This window comes from Excalfactoria chinensis, chromosome 5 (assembly GCF_039878825.1).
Source record: "Excalfactoria chinensis isolate bCotChi1 chromosome 5, bCotChi1.hap2, whole genome shotgun sequence".
Taxonomy (NCBI): Eukaryota; Metazoa; Chordata; class Aves; order Galliformes; family Phasianidae; genus Excalfactoria; species Excalfactoria chinensis.
The window spans coordinates 24459622-24483069 of NC_092829.1; the positions used below are offsets into that span (position 1 = coordinate 24459622).

At 38.0% G+C, this 23448-nt stretch overlaps 1 protein-coding gene across 2 annotated transcripts in view; it reads right to left on the minus strand.

Moving 5' to 3' along the window:
- SCFD1 (sec1 family domain containing 1) overlaps positions 1-23448 on the minus strand; it is a 44061-nt gene that overhangs the window by 20098 nt on the left and 515 nt on the right. For both annotated transcript variants that reach the window (XM_072338186.1, XM_072338185.1), the window contains exons 2-14: positions 20128-20198; positions 19268-19356; positions 17839-17929; positions 16997-17119; positions 16628-16715; positions 14230-14319; positions 13120-13175; positions 12072-12157; positions 10686-10785; positions 7229-7368; positions 6299-6389; positions 5889-5962; positions 4767-4848 (exon numbers count right to left, since the gene is read on the minus strand). In XM_072338186.1, the coding sequence (XP_072194287.1) occupies positions 4767-4848; positions 5889-5962; positions 6299-6389; positions 7229-7368; positions 10686-10785; positions 12072-12157; positions 13120-13175; positions 14230-14319; positions 16628-16715; positions 16997-17119; positions 17839-17929; positions 19268-19356; positions 20128-20198 (1181 nt within the window). The remainder of the gene's footprint in view (positions 1-4766; positions 4849-5888; positions 5963-6298; positions 6390-7228; positions 7369-10685; positions 10786-12071; positions 12158-13119; positions 13176-14229; positions 14320-16627; positions 16716-16996; positions 17120-17838; positions 17930-19267; positions 19357-20127; positions 20199-23448) is intronic.

Below are 23448 nucleotides of genomic sequence, written 5' to 3' on the forward strand. Positions count from 1 at the left end.
CGCCTACTGATAAGGTTCACTGCAGTGAGTCCATGCAGCTTCCTCATCAGCAGGCGACAAACCAATGTTACTAGAGGAAGTGCTAATTAGGGCAGTTGTTTTCTTATACAGGTACGTGAGGAATTAGATGGACACCAAGTAAAATTTCGCAGGATTACTGAATAGCCGCAAACACGACTAGTTACCTTTTGACAGATTTCCCAGATATGTCACATCAATGAGACAGTTACTTCCCAAAGAGCCAACTATTCCAAAAAGTGCTGATAAGAAGCAGATGTCCCGGTTTAGAGGAAAGTGCCATTTTTCTCACTCAATGACAAACTCTCAGACATGCCAAGAGTAAAAGCTGGGGAACGGGAGCTAAACAATCCTGTAGATTCAACAAGACAAGACAGCAAGAAAGAGGTCCTTATGGCTGCCAAGCTGGATAGCAAGGTGAAGAAAAATAAAGATGCATTTACATTTACATTCCTTCCTGCCTCCCGCTCTTTATTTCCTAATGTGACATCTTATTCCACACTAACACCATTCAACGACCTTTCTCATTTCTAGTTCAGGGACAGGATCTTCACTGTAATTAAAGCTCCATATTTCAGCTTTTTTTTTTTCCTTCCACATTTGTGAAAGCTTTCAGCTTAGCATCTTTAAAAACAATTTGTTAGGAAGCCAAGATTTATTACAGGAAAAGCTACCGAAATGCACTGAAATCTCCACCTGAACATTGGACCCCAAAACAAGTATAAAATTCCTTCATTTTTAAGGCAGAGAAAGGGAAAAGCAGGATTAACTGAAATCTCTCAGAAGGTCCCTTAGGAGGTTCTCCTATCCTCTTTACTGAGGTAATTCCTTTTAGAGAGAATGTGCAGAAAAAGGAAAAAAAGAAAAAAAATCCCCTTTTAACTTACTGGAAGGAATTTCTCAAAGACACTGACAAAAAAAAACCTGAAAAAAACCAGCCCCACAGAAGTCAATGGAGTGAGTGAGTCTAGCCAGGTGACTGAAGTGTGATGGATGTCATCAGGCCTATTGATGACAAAGCTCAGAGGGAAATAATGAAACACATGGGAGGTGTTCTGAATTCTATGAGAAATCACGTTACTTTAGTAAGTACAACAGCAGGAGAAAGCCTGATTTGAGCTCTCCTTGCATAAGCAGCGTGCTGTGTGGTAGTGAACCCCTCGGGTCTGGAAAGCCTCTCAGGGTTACTCCTCAAGGTTGAGATGCTGACTGACCACACTTGCTCCTGAGAGAAATATGAATTTTGAAAGGTACCTGATTTATGTTAAGATTCAGCAAATTGAACAGGTGGTGAACTAATCACTGCAACTCTCATAATGGTAATGAATTAATGATATCAATCTACCTGCCATAATAAACCAAATTGTGGCAGTATCATTAGAACTGTGTAAGGGTTGGATATCTCATGCAACAAATTGGCTTAGGCTAAGTCTGCTCCTTTCAAGTGGCAGAGGCACTCTAGAAGGCTGGGAGCAGCAGCTATACAGCCAATTCCCTCTTACTGAGTTTACAACAACAAAGTAATGATGGAAAGATCACGACAACTGAACTCAAAAAAACCTTATTTGCTGGGCAGTTACATAATTGTCTGTGCTGAATTAGAGAAAAACGACCTGGACCACTCTGACAGATATATTAAACTACGTACACATTTTTTGTTCATGTGGCAAGACAGAAATGTGACCTGTTTTAGAAGGGAACCATTAAAATAGTGAGATGCCATTGCAAAATATGAAATGGTTAATTTGGAAGGCCATGCAGATAATGGAATCCTTCACAGCATCAGGTCTTGAGATAAAAAAGAAAGAAAGAAAAAAAAATAAGGAGAAACATGGTAAGAAAATTACATGGGGATTCAACAAAACCCAAAGCAAACAAGGGTCAGTAATCTACGGCTTATCATAATTTACATAAAAATTCAATACTTAAAATTGTATGCGTAAAATTCTAGCAAGATGTTATCTAACACAGCCCTCTCGCTAATGAATCATTTTAGAAAAGCATAAGTGTACGTGCCATAATTTAACATACTTCAGTAACGCGAGCATTTGTGTGAGGCAGATGTGCAAAGATATGCATTACGATAAGCATTACTTGAAACTCTACGGTAGCTAGAGAAAGATTATCTGCAGTTCTAGTCTTAAATCTACCCTACCAGCTGTTGGGCACAATCCCTCAGTTACCAGCTTTTTCAGGGAAGAATCAATGCCTAACAATAATGCATTTGTTCTAAGTGCTGACAGTAAACAGTTGATGGTTCACTTGGTGATAAAAGTAATGCATTCTTTCCATCGTTTCACTAAACATTTAGATATGCCAGAAATGTGCCAGGACCCTTGAGTATGTGATTCATTTCTGGTTTCCTCTGGCTGCGTCTTAGAAAATGATCCAAGACCACATGGAAAGAAGATGTAAACTGAGCACTAAAATATGACCGTAAGAGAAATTGAACTCAGGCTAACTACAGCTGGTCTCATAGCACTTTTTGCAGTTATTCTCACACCTGAAAGAATAAAAGCACTCATTTACTGTAGTAAAAACTGTAACGGACAATGCAGAGAATCTATTTTAGAATCTGAATATGCTTCCAGATCACTGAAAAAGTGAAAGCGACTGGAGAAAAAGTGCAGTATCTCACTAGATCCTCATGACCTGTACATGCACCCAAATATGTATCTTTCTCTTATCCTAATCTGGTTTCTCATTTAACTCACATAAAACACCGTGCACCACAGCCTCAAAGCATCATGAGACTTCAAGTACTGCCTGAGATTATGTTTTTTTGTGGTGAAAGCACTTCTGAGAAATGCATGCAGTAAATCGTTATCCTGCACTTTAAACCCACCCGCCTTGCACGAGATATTTTTTGTAAAACTGGAGAGTGAAAAGGGGAGAAAAAAACAGCACAACGCAACTGAGTGGTATTTTACATTCATTTAGTGAGAAGGCTTTTGTGTAAGTAAATTCCAATGGAAGAAATAATAAAACTTGTTTCTGCGTTAGCCCGAGTTTATTTAGTTCCTAAGCATTTGGAGAAGGAAGTGATCCTTTCTAAAACAAAGAAACAGCGATAGAGACATGGATCATCAATGTACTGAAGAAATTACAAGCTAATTTGTCTCACAGCCTCCCACAGCTACATAACAAGAAGTAAGGAGCCAGAGCACTTTGCAGGGTGAGAAATAAGGATCAGTTATGGATAAATTGATTCATGCTCCCTGGGAGCTCTCCAGGAGCCTGCTCCTATCAAAGGAGTGAGACTAAGGCTAGCAGAGGGCTGCTGCAGAAAGACACCAAGGTAAATCCTTCCATCTTAAGGTGACAGGAAAAGTGTGTCAGAGACACCTAACCAAGTATGAACAAGTACATCTCCATTCAGTCTTTTGCCAAGAGCACACTGTTCATTAAAACTGCTGTTATTTCTATTCCACACACTGCTCTGAAATCTGGCTTCTGTCCTAACAATCCTATACATCATAAGTCCTGGTGCAGGCCTATGCTTCCTGTCAAACCACTGTTTGTTAAGATCAGCCTCCTTTTATCCAAGCAGGATTTTCTCCAGGATGCCTGGGCATGGCTCAAAATCATGTTGAAGGAAGTTCAGATGAGACACTAGGAAGAACTTACTGAGAGGATAAGTCAAACTCTGGAACAGACCTCCTGAAAAGATGGCTGATGCCCTCTGATTCTCTGTGTTTAAGAGGCAGTTGAATAATACTTTTAATGGTATGCTTTAAGTTTGGATCAGGCCTAATGCAGTCTGATAGTGGATTCAATTTTTGTAGGTGCCTTCCAACTTAAAACTACTCTGTGTTTTGTTCTGTATCTTAAAATTCAAAATGAATTCTTCATTTGTTTATGGAGCTTGGTTTAGAAAAAGTTCAGCACCAGTAATAACTGAGGATGCACCCTACACACTTGAGAAATGCAGAAGCAGAACGCAACATGTTTTGAAGTCTATCTCTTCTAAATAGCATGGGGTATAATTTTCTAAACTACTTTTCAAGGACACTTGGTGCTTGAATCACTTTCTAGAACAGAAATGCAATGTTTCTTGAAGTCTCATCTATAATTTCTCTTGGTCTACTGTGGATGCAGATGTATCTTCAAAATTCCCTGAGTAATAGCTGAGATCTCTACTTGATACCAAAACTATCTGCAAGTTTTCTGATAAAAGAGCAGCAGACAAACAGAAAAGTGAAGAAGCATCTTTCCTAAGAGTATAAATAACACAGAGGAGACATTTAATGCAGATCCTGCTAGAAAGACTTGTTTGGTAACTTGCATCATTACTGCCACATCTCTGGGTATCACTTCCATTTGGTGAACAGTAAACAGTACTCTTTTGACAAGTGCATAAAGCACATAATGAATGTAACATCAGTGCTTAGACTTCTGTCGTAATTTGCCATGACATGTACTAAAAATAAACACTTTTGTTGTAAACTTAACTTCGAAACAACTTAGCCCACAATAAAGGTTATGGCCATCATAACAAAGAACAAAACAGGAGTGTAGTAGTACATTCCAAAACAACGAAATGGGTGTTTACCTCTCTTCTCATGCACCGATATGCAAAATTCATTCCTCCTCACCCTTCAACACCAGGTAATGCTACATTGTGATTTACGAAAAGGATAACATCGTTGAAAAGGCTTTATTTTAATCCCACTTCACTTGCTCAAGCATTTTTCTCCAGGTAAGGAACACTAACTCATAGAACACTGAACTCAAGAGAGCCAACTTACCTTTATATGCTCCAAAACAGCCGTTGCAACATTTGTATGAAGATCAATGAGCCTCTTCTTTTCCAGAAGTTCTGGAAGAGAGCTGAAAAGATTAAATACAAACTAACCTGCCGAGCTGCAGCAATTAGTCGAACTATACATACTTGCTACAGAAACATTATGGAATACAGTACAGTTGTAACTAAAACGTTTCAAAATATAGTAAAAAATATAGATCTAATGATTCTCAAATAGAACACAGTAATCCACACACTCTTATCTTAGTAAGTAAAAAATACAAATAACACAGGTAATTTAGTATTCCTACCAAAAGCTCATCATCAACAACAGATATTTGCTCTTCTTACCTAAACAAGTCATCTACTAAAATTATGGCTTACATCATCAGCATTTGGTTCATTTTTGGTACAGATTAATGTTTCAATATCTGTCAAATAACCGCAAAAGAATATTAAATAATGTCAAAGAATCATCAAATGATATACTAACTAACGGAATGAAAAACAGATTCACAATTAGGAACAAGTCCAAATCTCAGATTTTTAGTGTCATTCATAAAGTTAAGCATCCAGGAGCAGGGAAGTAAACTTCCCATGTATTATTCTTAAGAAGGAACTATAATTTTGCCAAGAGATGTCACAGTAACTACATTACGCAAAATGTAACCAATTCCACTGTACAAAGCAAGGAATTAATTTGGGAAGTGGACTTCTTTTACTTTCTTTTGAGGAAGGAATGCAGAGATAATTGAGGTTTTTGTCATGAAAGAAAGCAAGCAAATCTATGATGTACTTTGGTTATTCAGCACTGCTGATGAAACTTTTCAAGGGCCCGAGGCAGGGGGGTTGAAGCAAGATGATTTTGGAGGTTCTTTTCAACCTAGGCCATTCTATGTTTATGTTTAAAGGCCTATCAAACAAATGCTACCGAAGCTGAACGCAGAAGCACTTGCAGTGAATATGCTGTCTTGAATCAAAGTAATGCAGCATCTATGTTTTATTAGTGAGCTGAATAGTCAATTTTGAAAAACATTTGTTTAAAAGGATATTATGAATGAAGTGACAGAAAGAATTAAAACCAATTCCCAACCAATTAAAAAATTATGCATTACTGATTACTTACCTAACAGCTGAAGTAAGCTTAGCTGTATTGTCAGAAAGCATGCTTATTGCTCCTTCATCCTCCCCTTCTATGCCCTGTGTTTTACGCAATGGTTTGGAAAGAAAAATGAAAGTAATTATGAGTGTGAAGATAATATACAGAAATACAGTCAGTGCATTTAGAACCAATTTTCTCATACTGATACTAATGTCTGGATTGTGTTTTACTACTAAGGACGTTACATAAATTTAATGCCAATATACACAAGAAGTTGAACTTCAAGTGAATTACGGTACTCCTAGTCCTAAATCTAAGTTCACATTATGCCTAAAACTCAGCATGCACTGACATTTTTGATCGCTGGCAGAGGGGGATGAGCACCTGTGTAAGTCCTATTAGTCTTTAAATGAAATGCATGAGGTAAGCCATACCATTATGCTTTTTAGTCTTTTGACTTCATCTTCTTGGGCTCTGTAGGATTCCAGCTCTTGTTGGACAGATTCAGCTACCTCTGGAAAAGGACTAATGCAATACTCTGCATTAGGTTCAGTTAAATCCACAATTCATGCCAAGAACGTTGTATAACCAAGGCGATGTTGAAAACACCTCAGAAGTACCAATATGTTAGTATTGTCAAACATGTGAAAATAACGATGTTTTATGATTAACTTTCCAAGCTAATTACTTAAAGCAATAACTATATACACATATTTTGATAAACAGTTTTGGTGCTCTGTAACAAAAGCCAGATACAATGAATGATGGAATGAATATGGACAATGATCATTCCAATAAAAAGAAATCTCTAAAGATATTTCCAAAGAAACTTAAAAACAGCATTACAACAATATGAAAGAACACTAAGAATTTATATTCACCTTCTCATTTTTACCTTAAAATTCAATAAAGGAAGTAATTTTACATGTAGAGAATCCTCCCCTTAAAATTTAAAGCATAAAAAGAAAACCACCACACAGTACAAGCCGTATCAATCACATTCTTTCTTTAAAAGCAATAACCTTACAGGCAGGCAGAACTCCATGCAGGTATTCGTTATCTGAGTAAGAGTAAGGACTGTGTACATTCATTTTTCTTCTTGCTCTTCCTAACTAAGGACAGTAATGTCTGTGCTCCAATCCTGCTATTTTTACAGGTCAAGTTAGATTAAAATAATTAAGTCTATTACAAAAAATGAACAAAATTAAAACCCATCACACAACTCCTAGGCACACACCCTAGTGTGTAAGCCTTACGTGTAGTACTTAAACATATGTCATCACAGTCAAACAAACTCAAGAAAGTCCTGCCATAAGAGCTGATCAAGCAAACCACACACGCCCTTCATACCTAATACTGCTTACCTGCCCTTATGCTTCTGCCAGAATTTATCAGATGCAGTTAAATCATAGGATTTCTTATTCTTTTTCTTAGGTCTGGCACCTGCGGGAGTACCTTCTGTTCCTGTTGATTCTTCCAAGTTAACTCTATTCAAATGGAAATCCTAAGAGAAAAAGAAAAGTTCTGTAAATATTTGACAGTTTCAAATCATTTAACCAGTCTTTTATATTCAGACAATTACTTTCAAGATTTTTTTTTAGCAGAAAAACTATTAATAAAGTTTTAAAGATTTCCCAAGATGACAGCAAACAGGTTGCTGGTAATAATGACTGCAATGCAAGATCTCCAAAATTACTTGCACTACTGAAAAACTATCAAAGGCAACAAGAAGCCTTCTTAAAACAAAATTACAGGAATACTGTTTCCCATACAGAAAATAAATTCTTTGGCAATAACTAAGTTCTAAATACTCAGGTCAAAACCTTAAAGTAATGGAAAGTTTATGTTGTAGACAAAAAATCCAAGGTTGAATTCCACTTACACAGTTACAGCACAATTAACAGAGTTGTGAGGAAGCTCACAACAGCACCTACTCACAAGTAGACTGGGGGGGGACTATTTAGATGAACCTTTTTCACACATTCTCCTCTACTTCTTTTTTTCCTAACCACCAGTGAAATAGCACGCATGTAACATAATGACAGCTTGCAACAAAATGACTATTTCTCCATGTAGCTTCTACAGATGTGCAGATCTAGAATCTACATCTTTCAGGTAGATGACAGAGTTACATTTGCATACAATGTTATCACTGCTTGCTTCCCTGTATGCCTTTTGTTCGTTTTCCCTTCTGCCAAGGACAGCTCTGTGCTTTCTGCAGCATAACCCCTAATTTTTAACAGAGAGATGAGCAAGAACCCTGCATGCCAACTTTATACTAACCCCTCTGAAGTACATTTGCGATTTCACAGGTGATCTCTTCTTGTGAAATAATGATTAAAGGAGCTAAAATATTGACTTCATAGTATCATAGTATCATAGTATTGTGCGAGTTGGAAGGGACCTTAGAGATCATCGAGTCCAACTCCCGGGATTCGAGCCCTCTGTGTAGCAGAGCGGCACTTCTACCCCCTGCTCCACAGGGGGGGATTCGAACCCAGGCCCCCTGGTGTTGCAAACGGGAATTCTACTTCATAGGAAGTGTCAATAATTTTTTTTTAATCCGTATTTTTTCCAGAAATAAAACTTATTTTCATTACAGTAGATCACTGTAAGCACAACTGTCAAATAAAAACCATTTAAAAATGTTTCTAGTTATCAGTTGGCACAGCTCACACTTTCGGAATTCCATTTCATGTCATCCATGCCAGAACAGAAGCAAAACTAAGTCACTTCCCAAAGGAAACACAATGCAGCCAATGGGCAGAAACCTCATGTTAGGCAGCATGCTTAAGGTTTCAGTAAAATAGAATATTTTTAATGTAAATTCGTTCACTACAAAGTTAAAGGAAAAATAATCATTTAACTGAAATCTCAGCTGTAATTTTTAATGGAGATCTATGTTTTGGCTCAATTTAACTCACCAGTGACCCGAGTTTCCATGTTAGGTTTGGCATTTACAAGTTTTACCAAAATGATTCTTATCGATTCCAGTCCTCCTCATTTGACCTCCACATTCTGTCTTTAAAAAGCCTTCTATCTGTGCCTCCCACTTTTCTGTAACCACTCCTGAAGGGTATTTTAGTCCGAAATGTGGATCTCTGCATACACATCTGTTTATGCGTAGAAACACCACCATTATCATCTCAAAGGACACAGAACTCCACTTTTTTGTGGCTTGGTTAGCATTTAGTTCAACACCCCACAGAACTCCTGGGATATTTTAACCAAAAGCTTCAAACGTGAAAATAAAATGTCCATAATTAACACCACAGTAACAGTTACAATTTATGGCCTTCTGAGTGGCTACCGTGGTCATTTAATAAAATCTTATGCGCCACCAGTGAAGAATCTGACATGTTTGAATTCAATGTGAGTAACTTGACTGGTTTTGAAATTAAACTTCCGCCCTTGACATGGAATCACAGGCCACTTGATTATCATTTTATTAAAGAAATACATGATCCTATCAACTCAATCAAAAAAGAGAAGCAAGATGCAATATTTAACAAGTTGCTCCAGAAACGTATGTATTACAGATAAACATTCAATGATTCTCAAACCATTCTTGTCACATTATTCCAGTATCTCTCCATATTTGTAAGTGTTCAGTTTTCACTACATCTTTAATCCCTCTGACCTCCTGATGGACCAAAGTCCTACACCAGTGCATTTCTGAGGCCACCAGACAACTTTAGCTAGCAGCTGATGAGGAGGCACAAGAAGGTGGCAGGTATTTACCAGCCAGTCACTGAGCATTTGCTCATTCATAGACGTGCAGACAATGAGCAGAAATAAGTGCTGACTCCATGCAATAGCATCTGCACCTGTAAAGTTCTAATTTGATTCTCAATTCCTGACTCTTTCACTCATTCTCCAAAGTAACCTGAAGAAATGCAGTATTTTTATTTGCAAGTCTTCAGTGTTCAACACTTAATGGAAAAAAACAGCACAAACCACCTTTTTTGATATCAGCACGTCATACAGAATGGCAAAAAAGTGTTCACTTGCAACAAAAAAATCCCATCCTTTAGGTTAATAGGAAGGGACTTCTCATGAGGGATAAAACAAAACAGAATTTAAAGGTGCACACAAACAGATTACTATATCTACATAGGTGCAGGTGTGTATTTTACACCTCCCTCTGACAGCCTCAATAATAAAAACATATTATTCCTCAAAGCTACGTACCAAAATGATTTGCATGACTAACTATACAACCCAAAAAAGCCTTCAGATACTAATTATTCTTACTTTTTGTATTATTAATAATATAAATATATATGAATTGCACAAATCCCAAGTAAAGAGTATTTCATTCAAATATTTCATTCAAGTATATCACCAGTACTGGTTTTATAAAATAAACCCAAGGAACGGGCTTAAAAATGATCTTTGTTTTTAGAAAAACAAATCTATTTTAGGTTTCTCACAGTAGGGTCAGGTACCACTTGGCACATCGATACTGAGCATCCACAACATCTTGTGAAGTAAAACAGACACGTTTTTGGAAATTCAAACTAATACTAAAATATAGTATTTCTCAAAACAAACGGAATGTCCAGAATTTGGAGTTAACAATTAAGAACTACTGAGGAATCATCTACGACTGCTGAGTTACGTGTAAGATCCCAAGTTTTTGACAACTTTAGAACTTATTGCTAAGGAAACCTTCTTAAACAATCCTCCAACCTCCCACCTACCCTCTACTTTCAAGTAAAAGAAGTGAAATTGATTTTGGGTTAAGAGAGAATCTGCAATTAAGTTTAGTAACAAGCTGAGTGAAAAATATTTTTGTTAACAAATCAGATTTATTCTTACCAGAACATCATGCACTAAAGCTTGGTATGTCCAAGTATGGTGTAGAGGAGTTGCTAAATCTATGTTTCTGTCAACAAGGACTAATAGGGGCCTTTGGAAGCTGAAAAGATGACACTTCATTAGTACTTCTTTAAATACATTCAGACCATCCCAGTAATACCCTGAGTGATATCAGCCACCTTCTACATTGCTTACTAAGTTAAAAGCCTAACTTCCTACTGAAGGATTCCACAAGCCCTCCCCAAAACTTCTGGTGCTGACCACTGCCTGTATTTTGTAGCAAATGACCAAATACTAAGCAGAAGTCAGAACACTACAGAATAAATAGCCTTTTAATATTAATAAATACTTCTTTGTGTGGATACACAACTGAGCTTCAAACAAGTGTTCAGTGTTATAAGAACCTAAGTGGGTCACATTTGACCTTATTAAGTCAAATTATCATATTATGTAGCTCAAACATAAAATCTCCTTCTCAACTTCTATTGCTTCATTTTATCTCTTTGCTTGCATATAAGTCCATAAAGAAAAAATCACTTTCTGAGATGCCTTGTTGTAACTGCATCACTAACTCAATTTTATGAGGAAAAAAACAAACACCAAGACTCCAAAATATCTTGGGTTATGGCCACATAAAAATTAACAATAGAGATGAAATACAACAGGTGTAACCATGTCCCTAAAGAACATAAAACTTACAGTGACAGCTACATAATTTGAAGTAATAATTCCATGCTCTGTGTAAGTATTTACATGCAGATATATAACCTCAAGAGCTGGTGTCATTGGGAAAGCAAACCAATCAGCCACCATTTAACTGTTAGAGGTTCCCATATTTTCTTTATGTTGCATCTTGATTTTCTGAGGGCAATAATGCTATCTTAACAGGAAAGCAGGCTACCCTCCTGAAGGAAGTTCACTGGTTACAATTCAGTTCCCATAAAAATAAATAAACTGTCTAATCATCCAAGTGGCTTATGCAGTCTTTCTCTGGTAGATACAGAGACCAGCTGACGTAATTACAACTGGTAACTGCTCAGAAATGGGAAAATGGGTATTTATTTCTTTTTAATGTCCTAAAGCTTGATTAACATATGTTCAGAAAAATAGCTGCATATAATGGTACTGCAACGTGACTATGATGAAAGGGCAAACAAAACTGTCTGCTTCATTGAGTAATTTCTGTCTCACTGTCTCAGCCATGTAAGTTTCAACCCAATTATACTAAGAGAAGGGCAATCTTGCTTTGGAGTACAACTACTTTAGTTAAGAACCCGAACCTAATCCTTGTGCTTTTCACCATACAGTGGTGACTTACCCTAGTGAGTTCTTACAGACAACTGAAATATGAAAAATAAGAATATACAGCTATTACTAACACCTCACCTGAACTGGCCAGCTCCAAGGGTATCACCTGTGAAAAGACTGTTTCTGGCATCTCTTAGATTCTCTCTGAGCTTCTTATCTAATTTCTGTGTGGAGAAAAAAAACCACAAAACAGTATTTAATGAACCAAAGATTTCTTAACCTATTTACTTCAACATTTAAAGATCATGCTGGATCTGCACTTCAGCACTTCCTATAGCTAAGACATTTATGGTCAACTTCACATTAGATCTGGACCAGGAAATCTCTTCCCTGTTTTTTTTTCTCCCTCCAGTTCTTATACCCAGACCCAAGACTCTCCAGAAGATATTTACTTTATATCCAGCAAAATTGCTGTTTGGTAATTAGCATCCTCTCTCTAAATGCGTGAATAAAAAAAATAAATACCAACACCCGCAGGGAACCAGAACAGAAGCAGCAGATATTGCCATAGTAAAGCATTTCATAACATTAAAAGTAGCCCTGATATGAACACATGCAGACTGAACATTTACCCAACATTAAGGCTTCAGTGATGAGGAAAGCGATGAGGAATACAGAAGAAATGAAGCACAGTGACCCCTAGTGAAGGCACTGCTGTAACAATTTTTAGTTGTAGTTTAATTTGGTAATTTCATTCCTATTTGACTATTGAGACCACTTTAACATTAAAAAAAATGTCTTGCACCTATGGAGTGTTTCAGTAAGAGAAGAAATACCTACATAGACACAGAAAAACCTCAGGCTAGACAGCAACTTTTTATACAATTTATTTATACATTCATGGTTCTAATTTCAACACCTGTCAGCAAACCAACAAGAACTCCAAAGTACGAATGATGCTTCAGATTTAAGTTTCTCATCAGCTGATTTCATAACATTACAATTTCTACATATGAGTTCCAGGGAACTAAAATCCTAACAGAAGGCTGGGGTACGTCTTTCCAGTTTTATTTCCTTCAGTAAGAAAAAGAGACAATGCCACTAGATCTATGTGGCAATGAAAAGAGCAAACAAGCCGTTAAGAAAAAATTTACAACAGCAGTACTATTAGAAAATCACTTCTTACCACTGCCACCATTTCAGCTGCAGTTCCTCTTGAGCATCTGATTATAGGAATAGCTCCTAATAAAAGATACATTGACTTCCACTTGTATCACAGTTTTAAGAATTTAAGTTAACGTACTTTGCAGAAAATTATTCTTTAGTAATATTTTGAAATTAAAATTCTCAGACAATACCAAACCTTATATTAATTTTTTCTCTCACACTCTCTAAATATGAAACCAAAAATACTCCATACCTGAAGTTTAACAAAACTAACTCTCATGCATGAATTTACGTAAAAGACAGCACATTCTAGAAATACAGCATATCATGTATTGGTTAAATTAACTCCAATAGGGAAGCACTAAAGCGTAGTTTCAGAAGATCAGAATTTACTTCAAAGCAATAGCAAGGAATATAACAAGAAACGCAAAGTAATGTATCAGGAAATGTCATTTTCAAAAGCATTTCCCGTAGGAATTCAGGTTTAAAAATCTTTAGCTCTGTATCTCACCTATAAATATGAAATAACTTTTTTTTTTTTTTGTCTTTTAAAATATGACAATCTAAACACCACAAGACTGCACCAAAGAGATCCCACACTCTCTTAAAGGAATACCATCTGAGATTCAGTGATCACAGCGAGAACTTACAGTAGATGGCATCACTACAAAAAAGAGTATGGGTTAAGCAACAACAGAATTCACAATAATGAAATTAAATTTCTCTTCCTATTCCAAGAAGTATTTCAGTTAAGCCCTTGCAAGGGTTGTGTGATGCTTTTCTCCTTCTTTTGAGATTACAAATCCAAACTCCCAGCGCTGCCGACCTTCAGAGCAAACTAGTATTTTCTAAAAAGAATGAATCTAAAGCCTTCAGTATTCCTCACCCATCAATGCTGAAGACTAAATATATCACCTCTCACATGGGATAGCCTTTATTTTCTTTGGCAGTGATGTACAGGAATAATTCTACGAGGTGCAATAATCCATTCAGCAAACCATCAAGATACCTGTCATGCACCTACTTCTGCCTTAAATTAGCTACATAAAAATAACAAAGTTTCTGTATCTTACTGAGCATAGGTCTCTTCCAAAAGGAATGGAAAATATGCTAGAGTTCGAAAACTTACCAAGTGTAACGAAAAAACAGAAGAGGCTATCAACAATAGTGTCCATTATCGTTTCCATTTCAGTGTCTGTTATGTCTGGTCTGTTAATGGCTGAAACAGTGTGGAAAAGAGTTAAAAACAGAGTGAAAGAAGGAAGTTCATGCCACATCAACACTAAGAAAGCAACTCTCTTCTTACGCAAAGGCCGTCAATTGCCAACAGCTTTTATAGCTGAAAAGATCAAAACATAAAACACACTTCTATTACTTCCCCCCCTCCCCATATATATATATATAATTTTATTTTTTTAAAGATTGAGATTAACTATTGGTCACGGTATTAGCCCAACATCACAGCCTTTCCCCACTGTCTCTTTCCAGATTATCTTTGTATAATTAAAAACCCCTCACAGTGAATCATGTGTTATGGAACAGGAATGGCCGTCTACTTAGAAACCATTTTTCAAAGTAACGAGTATTCAAATAGCGTCAAACAGGATGTCAGGTACAAGCACTTCATGCTATTAGCCATTACTCTCTCCTCTACATCATAGAAAAATAGAACTCTGGCTAGGAAAACCTTTTACGTAACTGAACAACGTTACCATCTTCTCTTTTTCATCTCCATCAGATTTATATTGACTTGGCAGATTATGCAACTATTTACAAAGTGGCAGTTTTCTGTTAGGACTGTCTTCTAAAAAAAAAGAGTTCACTCCTTCACTGCCATGCATTCCTTTTGCCTCCCTAGGTCAGACAGAGCTCAGAGATGATCAGCTCAGTAGATCAGTGCTCTACTGGAAAACTAATTACTTCTGTATGGGAGATTAGATTTCTGTTCCATCAGTGTTTGGAAACAGTCCACTTCTATATTGGTTTAAACATAGTGTGAAACTGCAAACTTCAGCAACCCAGGAGAGAAAAAACAAATCACACGAACTGACAGGTGAAAACATTTTCAGTCATTTCAATGCAAATTTTCTGTCAGCTAATAGAAATCTTATGAGGCACAGTCAAGAATCTTTATATATGCACACAACCCACTGCAAAACAATTATTACTAAAATTGCTAGCAATTGGTTTTAGTTTAAAGCAATTAAAAAAAAAAAACAAAAAACAACAGCTTTTCAAACAAAAAAGCCCCTCATTCCCTGACAAAGAAATAAGTTCCCAGTGTGAGGCCAAGTTCAGTACGATGGATTCAGCTTGCAAGGAAGACCTTGGAAATTGGACAAAAGAACCTCACTGATAAATGTTAAGTATACAGAGACTCCTCATCTCTCTACCCAGTCATTAGCGAGTACCCTGTGAAGCCAAATATAGAAATTGTGTGGCACTTGTGTAGACATTGACTATAGAAATGTAACAAGAAGCTGCTGCTAAAGAAAGCGCTGCATTGCCCCTGACTTGCATGCATCTTCTGTTGCCTTTGCATTGGATTTGCAGATAACACAAATGAGTTGCTATCTTTCACAGAATGAGTCAACTGAAAGAACGGAATACTCCGCAGCTCCAAAGTTACTGGTTCTGATGTAAGTTACTCTGCTAGTTTAGCACACTAAATGGCTCAGAAGTGAAAGAAGGGAAGAAATTTGTATGGATGATGTTATCAACTAGCATGTATTGTCAACTGAGACTGCTGCAGTAACAACGCTATAGAGGTGACTCAAGAGCATCCTCACCATTTTTAGACTAGGTTCCAAAAAGGTTCAGCAGAAGCCCCATAAGACAGCAAGAACAGTCCCATGAGACAGACTTCATTTTCAACTTGACAAAGAAGTGGACAAAAGTACATGGGCCTACATGCTTGCAGAAGCCATCTCCTTTCATTTTCAGTGATGCTTTTTCCAGATTCTTCCCTGTGCATCTCATCCCTGATCCTAAACACATCCCCTGCACACTGGTCACTGTCTAGACGATACATAAAACTCTACCAATTGAAGTTAACTTTCGTGCTTTGCATTACCTAAAGTAACTTGCTAGCTGACCATTCACAAAAAACCAAAACATTTACTTAAGAACTGTATATAGACTGTGACTGAACAGTGGTGCTTACACAAAGCAGCCACCCACTGTGCTGCTACAAGTGTAAATGCACCTACAAGTGTAAACGCAAACGCTTTTTCTTTGTATTGTCACACATACAAAAAACCCTAATCTGGGGTGAAGTTTTGGTTTCCTAAATTTGTTTTTTAAGAAAAACAACTATTTTTCAATATTATAATGGCTTTGCAGTAAAGATGACTAAACTAAGATCTATAAACTGCTTATTTCATCATACTTAACTTCACATCTGACAGATTATCCTGAAATCTGAGTAGATCAAAACTAAATAATCATTGTTAGGTGTTAACTGTAACTACAAAAGTAAACTTCAACTTTAAAACACTTTATCTTTCATACAAAGAAATTTTACTTACCACGATACGAAACAAGCTCTTTGTTTTGGTTACACAATACAAACATATCATCTTCTAACGTAATAAAATTAAGATACTGATCAAACACCTAAAAATAAAGGAAGAATGGTCAGAACAGTCCAGCATGAAGTATAAGAACACCAGTGATTCGTTGCAACTTCCTTTTGGAATTTATTTAACATTAGTGAGATGGCTGCAGATACTTTTCCCCAAGTAAATAAATCCATGCCTGTCATTGAACCTAGCTAAACTTCTATTTTGCTCACACTCCAGTCAGAAAAGCTGTCTGTGGCACAGATATGGTTACATAAGACTGCAATAGCTGTAACAGTAGTACCCTATACAGTACAGACTGAAGGATTTTCTTACCTTAGCCACTTGTGCTACAGCATTAGCACCTATGGCAGCATTGGCAATATCTTCCAGTTTACTTCTTGAAATGGCGGAAATGAAGTTTAAATAATAAGATTCATAAAGCTGGTTTCGAAGATCCTAAAAGAAAGCCAAACCATAATCTTTTTGCCTGAATAAGTACTAACATATATCTTAATTATTAAAGAATACAAAACCCTTTAATGTGCAACGTTCCAATAATCCAGTCAAAATTATTTTTCTGAAGTGCTTGGCTGTCTAAACATACAGCCCTATATGAAGTGTTTTGACTAATCTAACACAGAACTGAAGAAAAATGAGGAAATAATATTTAAGATACCATACAGCAGCTACTATTCCACATATTGCCAGCAACAAGAACTACCTTTTACTGTTTTCCCTTCCTTTGGTGAATATGGCTACCTGCCATCTGTTTCTCTCATAGAAAGTAAACAGCTGAGTCCAGCCCCTATGCTCAAGGCAGGGTCAAACAGGAGGTGGCTCACCACTGTCTCCAAGGAAGATGATTCCATGCAGTCCCTGGTCAAACTGACTGCCTGTATTTCAGCCTGTGCCTGCTGACTGTTGTCTTTTCACTCCCCAGCGAGAAGACATATTTATACTTCTACTTTCTGGGAAAGAGTTTTACATGTAAAAATTTTGGGTATTATGACAGCGGTGTGCTGACATGGATAAAATGCAAGCAAAAGTGTTCAGACATGCACAAGAACCAGATGTTCTTGTGCAGACATAAGTCATGCTGACATCAATGCAGGATTATCTCAAACACACTACTCCTGCTGCGCCCACTCATCTTAAATATTAACTATGCAAGTTACCTGGCACATTCTGTCAATATTTTCTTCTGTTGGCATTACAAAGTAAACAGCTGGAACATCTGGAATAGGATCCCGATCTGAATGCAAAAGCCTAAAAAGAAAAAAAAAAAAACATAGAACAAAACATCTCCACTCTATTCCTCTTTTGATTCATATAAGATTATGTTAATTAAATTATTTATGCAGACACAAATCTAATTTGCCAGAATGTATTCTTATGTTTAGTCACGTTTTAGCAAGAATAAAACATGAAAAATTATCAAAATCACATCTGCCTAATTTTTGATAACTGAATGTGTCAGCAGAGTTCTCTGAAGTTTACTTGAAGCTTAAGAAAAGGCTTCACAAATCTTAAAAAACAGATGATTTCATTCAGAAGATGATAAAATACTGCACCCATGAACTTCATACACTAATTATTAATTGACGTGTGTACTATTAACAAACATGCATTTAGAAGTGTGGTGTGGTTAGGATGTCATTTTACAGGTTTACAGTTAGAAAGATTATCACGGTGGAAAAAAACAATCAAAAATAAATGCTCTGCTATATCCTAGGCTCACAGTAGAAAAGCTCTAAAGGGAGGAATCTCCAGAAAGAGATCCTTTCCCAGTGGCAGTCAGCCCTTAAATGGTGTCTAAAATGTGCAGCCAGGCTCCACACCTTCTGGTCACACAGCTAAATCACCTTCACCTGTGCTCCCACAGCTGACTCAGTCCTTGCCTCAGGAGATCAATCAGTGGTTCAGGCCCCAACTCAACAGTTTCCATACAAAATGATAGGACAAAAAAACCTGCCTATATCTCACACAATTAACCTCTTCTTTCCTGCTCATTAATACAGATGTAGGCAAAGTGCTTACCTGTTTCTCTCACATTACTGCCGATACATGAGATAACTGTACATTGTGTTTTGATTTCCAGCTTTCATTTAGCTGAAGTTAATATATTTACAAAAACAAACAATCAAAACAAAATATCTTCCAACTTCCTTCCTGTCTATCACCACAGCTAAGGAGTGCCAGTGAACTGACTAAACATAATATGCAGAAAGAGAAATGGGGAAGCTCTTAAATTCACACTTAAAACTCCTTATCACAGACAGAAGACAAAGTTCTGTGTGTAAAAAGACGAGCAAAGATCAAGCACTGTCTCACGTAGCAGTTTGTGCCAAGATCATTTTTTAAAGATATAAAAGGAGACAGGGATTTGTCCAGGCATTCTCAAAAATCTTGACTAGATTTCTCATTTATTTTCTGAGCAAGAGCCTCCTCTATACAACAAGAAATCCTACTGAACACTGAATAATTCCTATTTTAGCAGTTACTCATTGAATAAGTTTCTTTTTGTTGTTGTTGTTGTTCATGATTTCAGGGAAATATTAAAGTTATTTAAATAATAAAAAAATTTGGTTTTAGAAAAGTACTTACAGATGCAAAGTGATCCCCATATCTCTCAGCTCTTTCACTGACAGCAAAGGCGAAATGATATCTTGGCCAAATCTGTCATAAATGAGAACCTGAAATAGATACACTTCTTTTAGTTTTTGTTGTTGTTTTTTTTTAAGCAGTAAACTGTGGATACAGGAGTTCAGGCTTAAGGAATTACTATCCTAACCTTAAAAGTGATAAACATGTACCAATTTATTACTTTGCTGTGACTTTCCATTTGTACAAAAATCAGAACGATAAGAAAATCCACTATTAAGTGAAAAAGACGTAAGTCAAACAGGAATCCTCTGTCAGAACTTGGTTACTATAAATACAGCATTTCTCTGACTACATGTGGGGGGAAACAATGGGAGAAGCACAGAGCAAGAAAGACACTAACGAAAAGAGAAAACAAGGAGCACCAATTTTTCACAAGTGACAAGTTATTTACTTTTTAAAGTTAACAAGGGCAGCCTGAACTCAGCTTGTCCTAAACTCAAGGCTCCCAACAGTTCTTCCTTTTCCACAGGCTTCTTTTTTTTTGGAACACACCTGTAAGGTATCTTGCAATTTCTTGCCACACACGAAGAATAGGCACACTTCAAAAACATCCTTTTTAGTTGCTCATTAATATATTGCCTAGAGAATCAATCAGTCATAGCGTACTTAACTAGCCAACACGTCAAATGTATTTTTCTTATTAACTCTGATGTTTAACTCTGTATTCATCTCACAAGGGGAAAATATTCTGTATGAGTTAAGGACACAGAGAGCGTACGTGAGTTAGTTTAAATCTGATAATCTGAACTTTTTTTTTTGACATTGTAAAATTCTCCTATTCCCACTCATGCAGCCCTTACCTTCCATACCGGCTCCCCTGTGCTGTTTTTAACAGGAGGAACATTGAAATTCAGCATACGTTTCAAAGCCACTGGAAAAAAAAGAGTAGAATAATGCTTTACCCTCTTTATACTTCAGTAACAGACACTAAACATGTGAGTCCTAAAACATGAAGAATCTCTGTCTTTGATTACATGGGCTATATTCTACTATATTTTGCCTTAAAACTCTTTTCAGACTCTTCCTGAAGGGTGTGTTTTGTATCCTACAAGTTAGTTTGCTTTACTGTAATTGTGCTTCTTCCTACCTGATCGGAACAGCACTACACACGCAGGATACCACAGAAGTACCTCTCTGACTGACTAAAGCTGACACATTTTACAACATTTTGAGCACTTATAAGAAACTGCTGCATAAGGCAGCATGAAAGCACCCCTAATTCACAACAGGAAAATTCTGTCCATGTGTATCCATTTAACTTCACATTCAATACACAAAACAAGGCTGATTTTTCACCTACCTCCACTTTCTAAGGGCTCCTAAGGAGCCATTCCTCATTCATCTGACTAAATACACCATGCACTGAGGCAAAAAGTGAAAAACTAACTGCATCAGTATAAGCTGGCAGCAATTCTCTCCAAAACCATCAACGCAATTGTCATAGACTTTTGCGAAGAGAAAAAACTTTCAGAAATCAGGGCTAACTAATCCACTTTACTCATAAACAGAAGCAGATAATAGAATCATTTAAACTGGAAAGGACCCTCCAAGGACATCTAGTCCAAACCCCCTACAATGAAGAAGAGAAACATTTAAATCTCCCCTCTTTTATTCTGAAACCCTTTCCCCTTGTCACATCAGAACAGAGCCTGCTAAAGAGGCTGTCCCATTCCTTCTTACAGCTCCTTTCACATACTGAAAGGCCGCTATCAGGTTCCCCAGAGCCTTCTCTTCTCCAGGCTGAACAGCCTCAGCTCTCTCAGCCTGCCTCACAGGAGAGGTATCCCATCCCTCGGACCACCTTCATGACCCTCCTCTGGACACTGTCCAACAGATCCATGTCTCTCCTGTACTGACTCCATATCAAGACACAGTACACCAGGTGAGATCTCACCAATGCAGAGTGGAGGAACAGGATCACCCCCCTTAACCTGCTAACTATTACTTTTTTTAATACAGTTGAGATCCACTCAACTGCAAGGGCACACTTCTAGACACCCTCAAGATCTTTTTGTCAGGGCTATGCTCAATCCTTTTGTTCTCCACATTGTACCAATAGCAGGGGCTGCCAGCCCCAGGTGCAAGACATTGTAATTGGACTGAACTCATGAGGTTCACCTAAGCCCACTGCTTGAACCTATCTAGGTAAAGATGGGTAACTTCTAACTCTCAGGCAGAACAGAGCTTGTGAGAGCACTATTGGGCAGCCAATGCAGGAAGGAACCCCAGGGGCTCTCAAGCCCAACCTCCTCAAGAAGGATGAGCTCAAGGCCAGGTCTTGTTGCTTACGGGGCAAGATACCTAGCCAGGCCTTAAAATCCTGCAAGGAAGAAGATGGCACCGCTTTCCTTGGCAGCCTGTACAGCATTTGACTTGTGGTAGAACATTTTTCTCTGTATCCAATTCAGACATGTCTTGTTTCAGATTATGCCCACCATTATGTCACCGCATGATCTCTTTCTTCCCAGACCCCTTCCCACACATTTCCCCTAAGCCCTTCCTGCAGGCAGGCTGAACCCCACTCCTGCAGCCTGCCTGCCTGAGGTGAGAGCTCTAACCCTGCCTATCACAGTGGCCCTCTGCTACCAACCCTCCTGTACTGGTGAGTACAGGACACACTCAGGCATGCCTCAGCCTGCAGGGATCAAGCAGATAGGTGCCTGTTCCCCTCCATCTGGCTCCGCTCCTGAGAAGAGTGCTGTTGCACAGGGGCATGATGCAGGCTCATGTTCATTTTGCTGCCTCCTGAGACTGGTAGCAATTGATGGGTCTCCCTAGAATCAAACCTTCTATGTTACTTAATACTTTAAAAACAAACAAACAAAAAAAATCAAAAGCAAAAACAAGCAAACACAGAGCAATCTCAGAAACTGCTTACAGACTGTTTCTGAAGCCTTTGTTCCCTTGCTGCCATAGCATCTTCCATCTCTCGTTCAGCTGTACAAGCAATTCTGTATAGCACTACGTGGTTATGTACTTTGGAACTACTAGATTTGATGCAACTTCCTTGCAGAGGAATTTATATTTAAATTAAAACTCGGCTTCAGCTATCTACAAAAGAGCAACAATCAGACTACCAACATGCTGTGACCATCACAAAACCTAGAGATGTACTGGCTGCTTATCTTTTCTGTTCTTGCTCTTCCACTTTATGCTAAATACTCTATGGGGCAAGGACTGGGTTTTCACAGTGGGGCACAGCGATACACTCTGATTATGGAGCAGGGCCACAGCACAACAGACACACACACACAGCAGTGTTCATCCTGCTGAACACCTCTTACTTGTTTCCAACTACCTCCTTGCAAGTGACTGCCCCAACAGGAGACAACATGGGTATAAATGCCGGTTGAAAGAGGGTGAGAACAGTGAAAGAGAAAAGAATAAAGTCACAGGGAATAAAGGCTCAGTGACAAGGGGCTTTATCAGGAAGGTTTAAGTGTGAGAAAAAGTACTGTAAAGGAACATGAATCAGTTCCATCGGTGGTAGATGGGCACTGGAATGTGATCAGAGAACATCTAATTATGGTACAGAAAAGCTGGAAAAATATTAAGTTCAAAAAGGAGGCTCGAGATGAGATTTTTAAACAGATGACCATAGGTATCCTATGTTAAATGAACACACCCAGAATCCTCTAAGCAGCTGTCAAGAGAAGATGACAAGACTGCAATTAAAACTTGAGACAAAAACTCAGTGAAGTGTGCAGGAATACAGAGCTGACTCACTCTGTGTTTTAGGGGTATGTCCACATGGGTGGCTCAGTGCCCCTGTACAGAGCAGCAGCAAGAGGGAGATGAAGGAATCTATTACGAACTCAGCAGGGCATAAGGAGGGACTGAGTAAACAACCCTTTTACCCACAGAATACCTCCCCCAGGGAGCCTGAGTTGGTAATATCCCAATCTTAATTTCTTAAAGGTCAGTAAACACTCCACGACCTCAGTCGCGTCTGAACAGGGGCAACAAAGCAGTTGTTTTACTTTTCCGCCTTTAAACGTTTCTGGCTGACCCTTCCCACAGCAGAGAGGAAGCCGAACAAAGGGAAAGCACAGCCCGGTCCCACGAATACGGCCACCGCTCCCTTCCCGGCCGCGCAGCCCCACCCTGGGGGTGATTTCCAC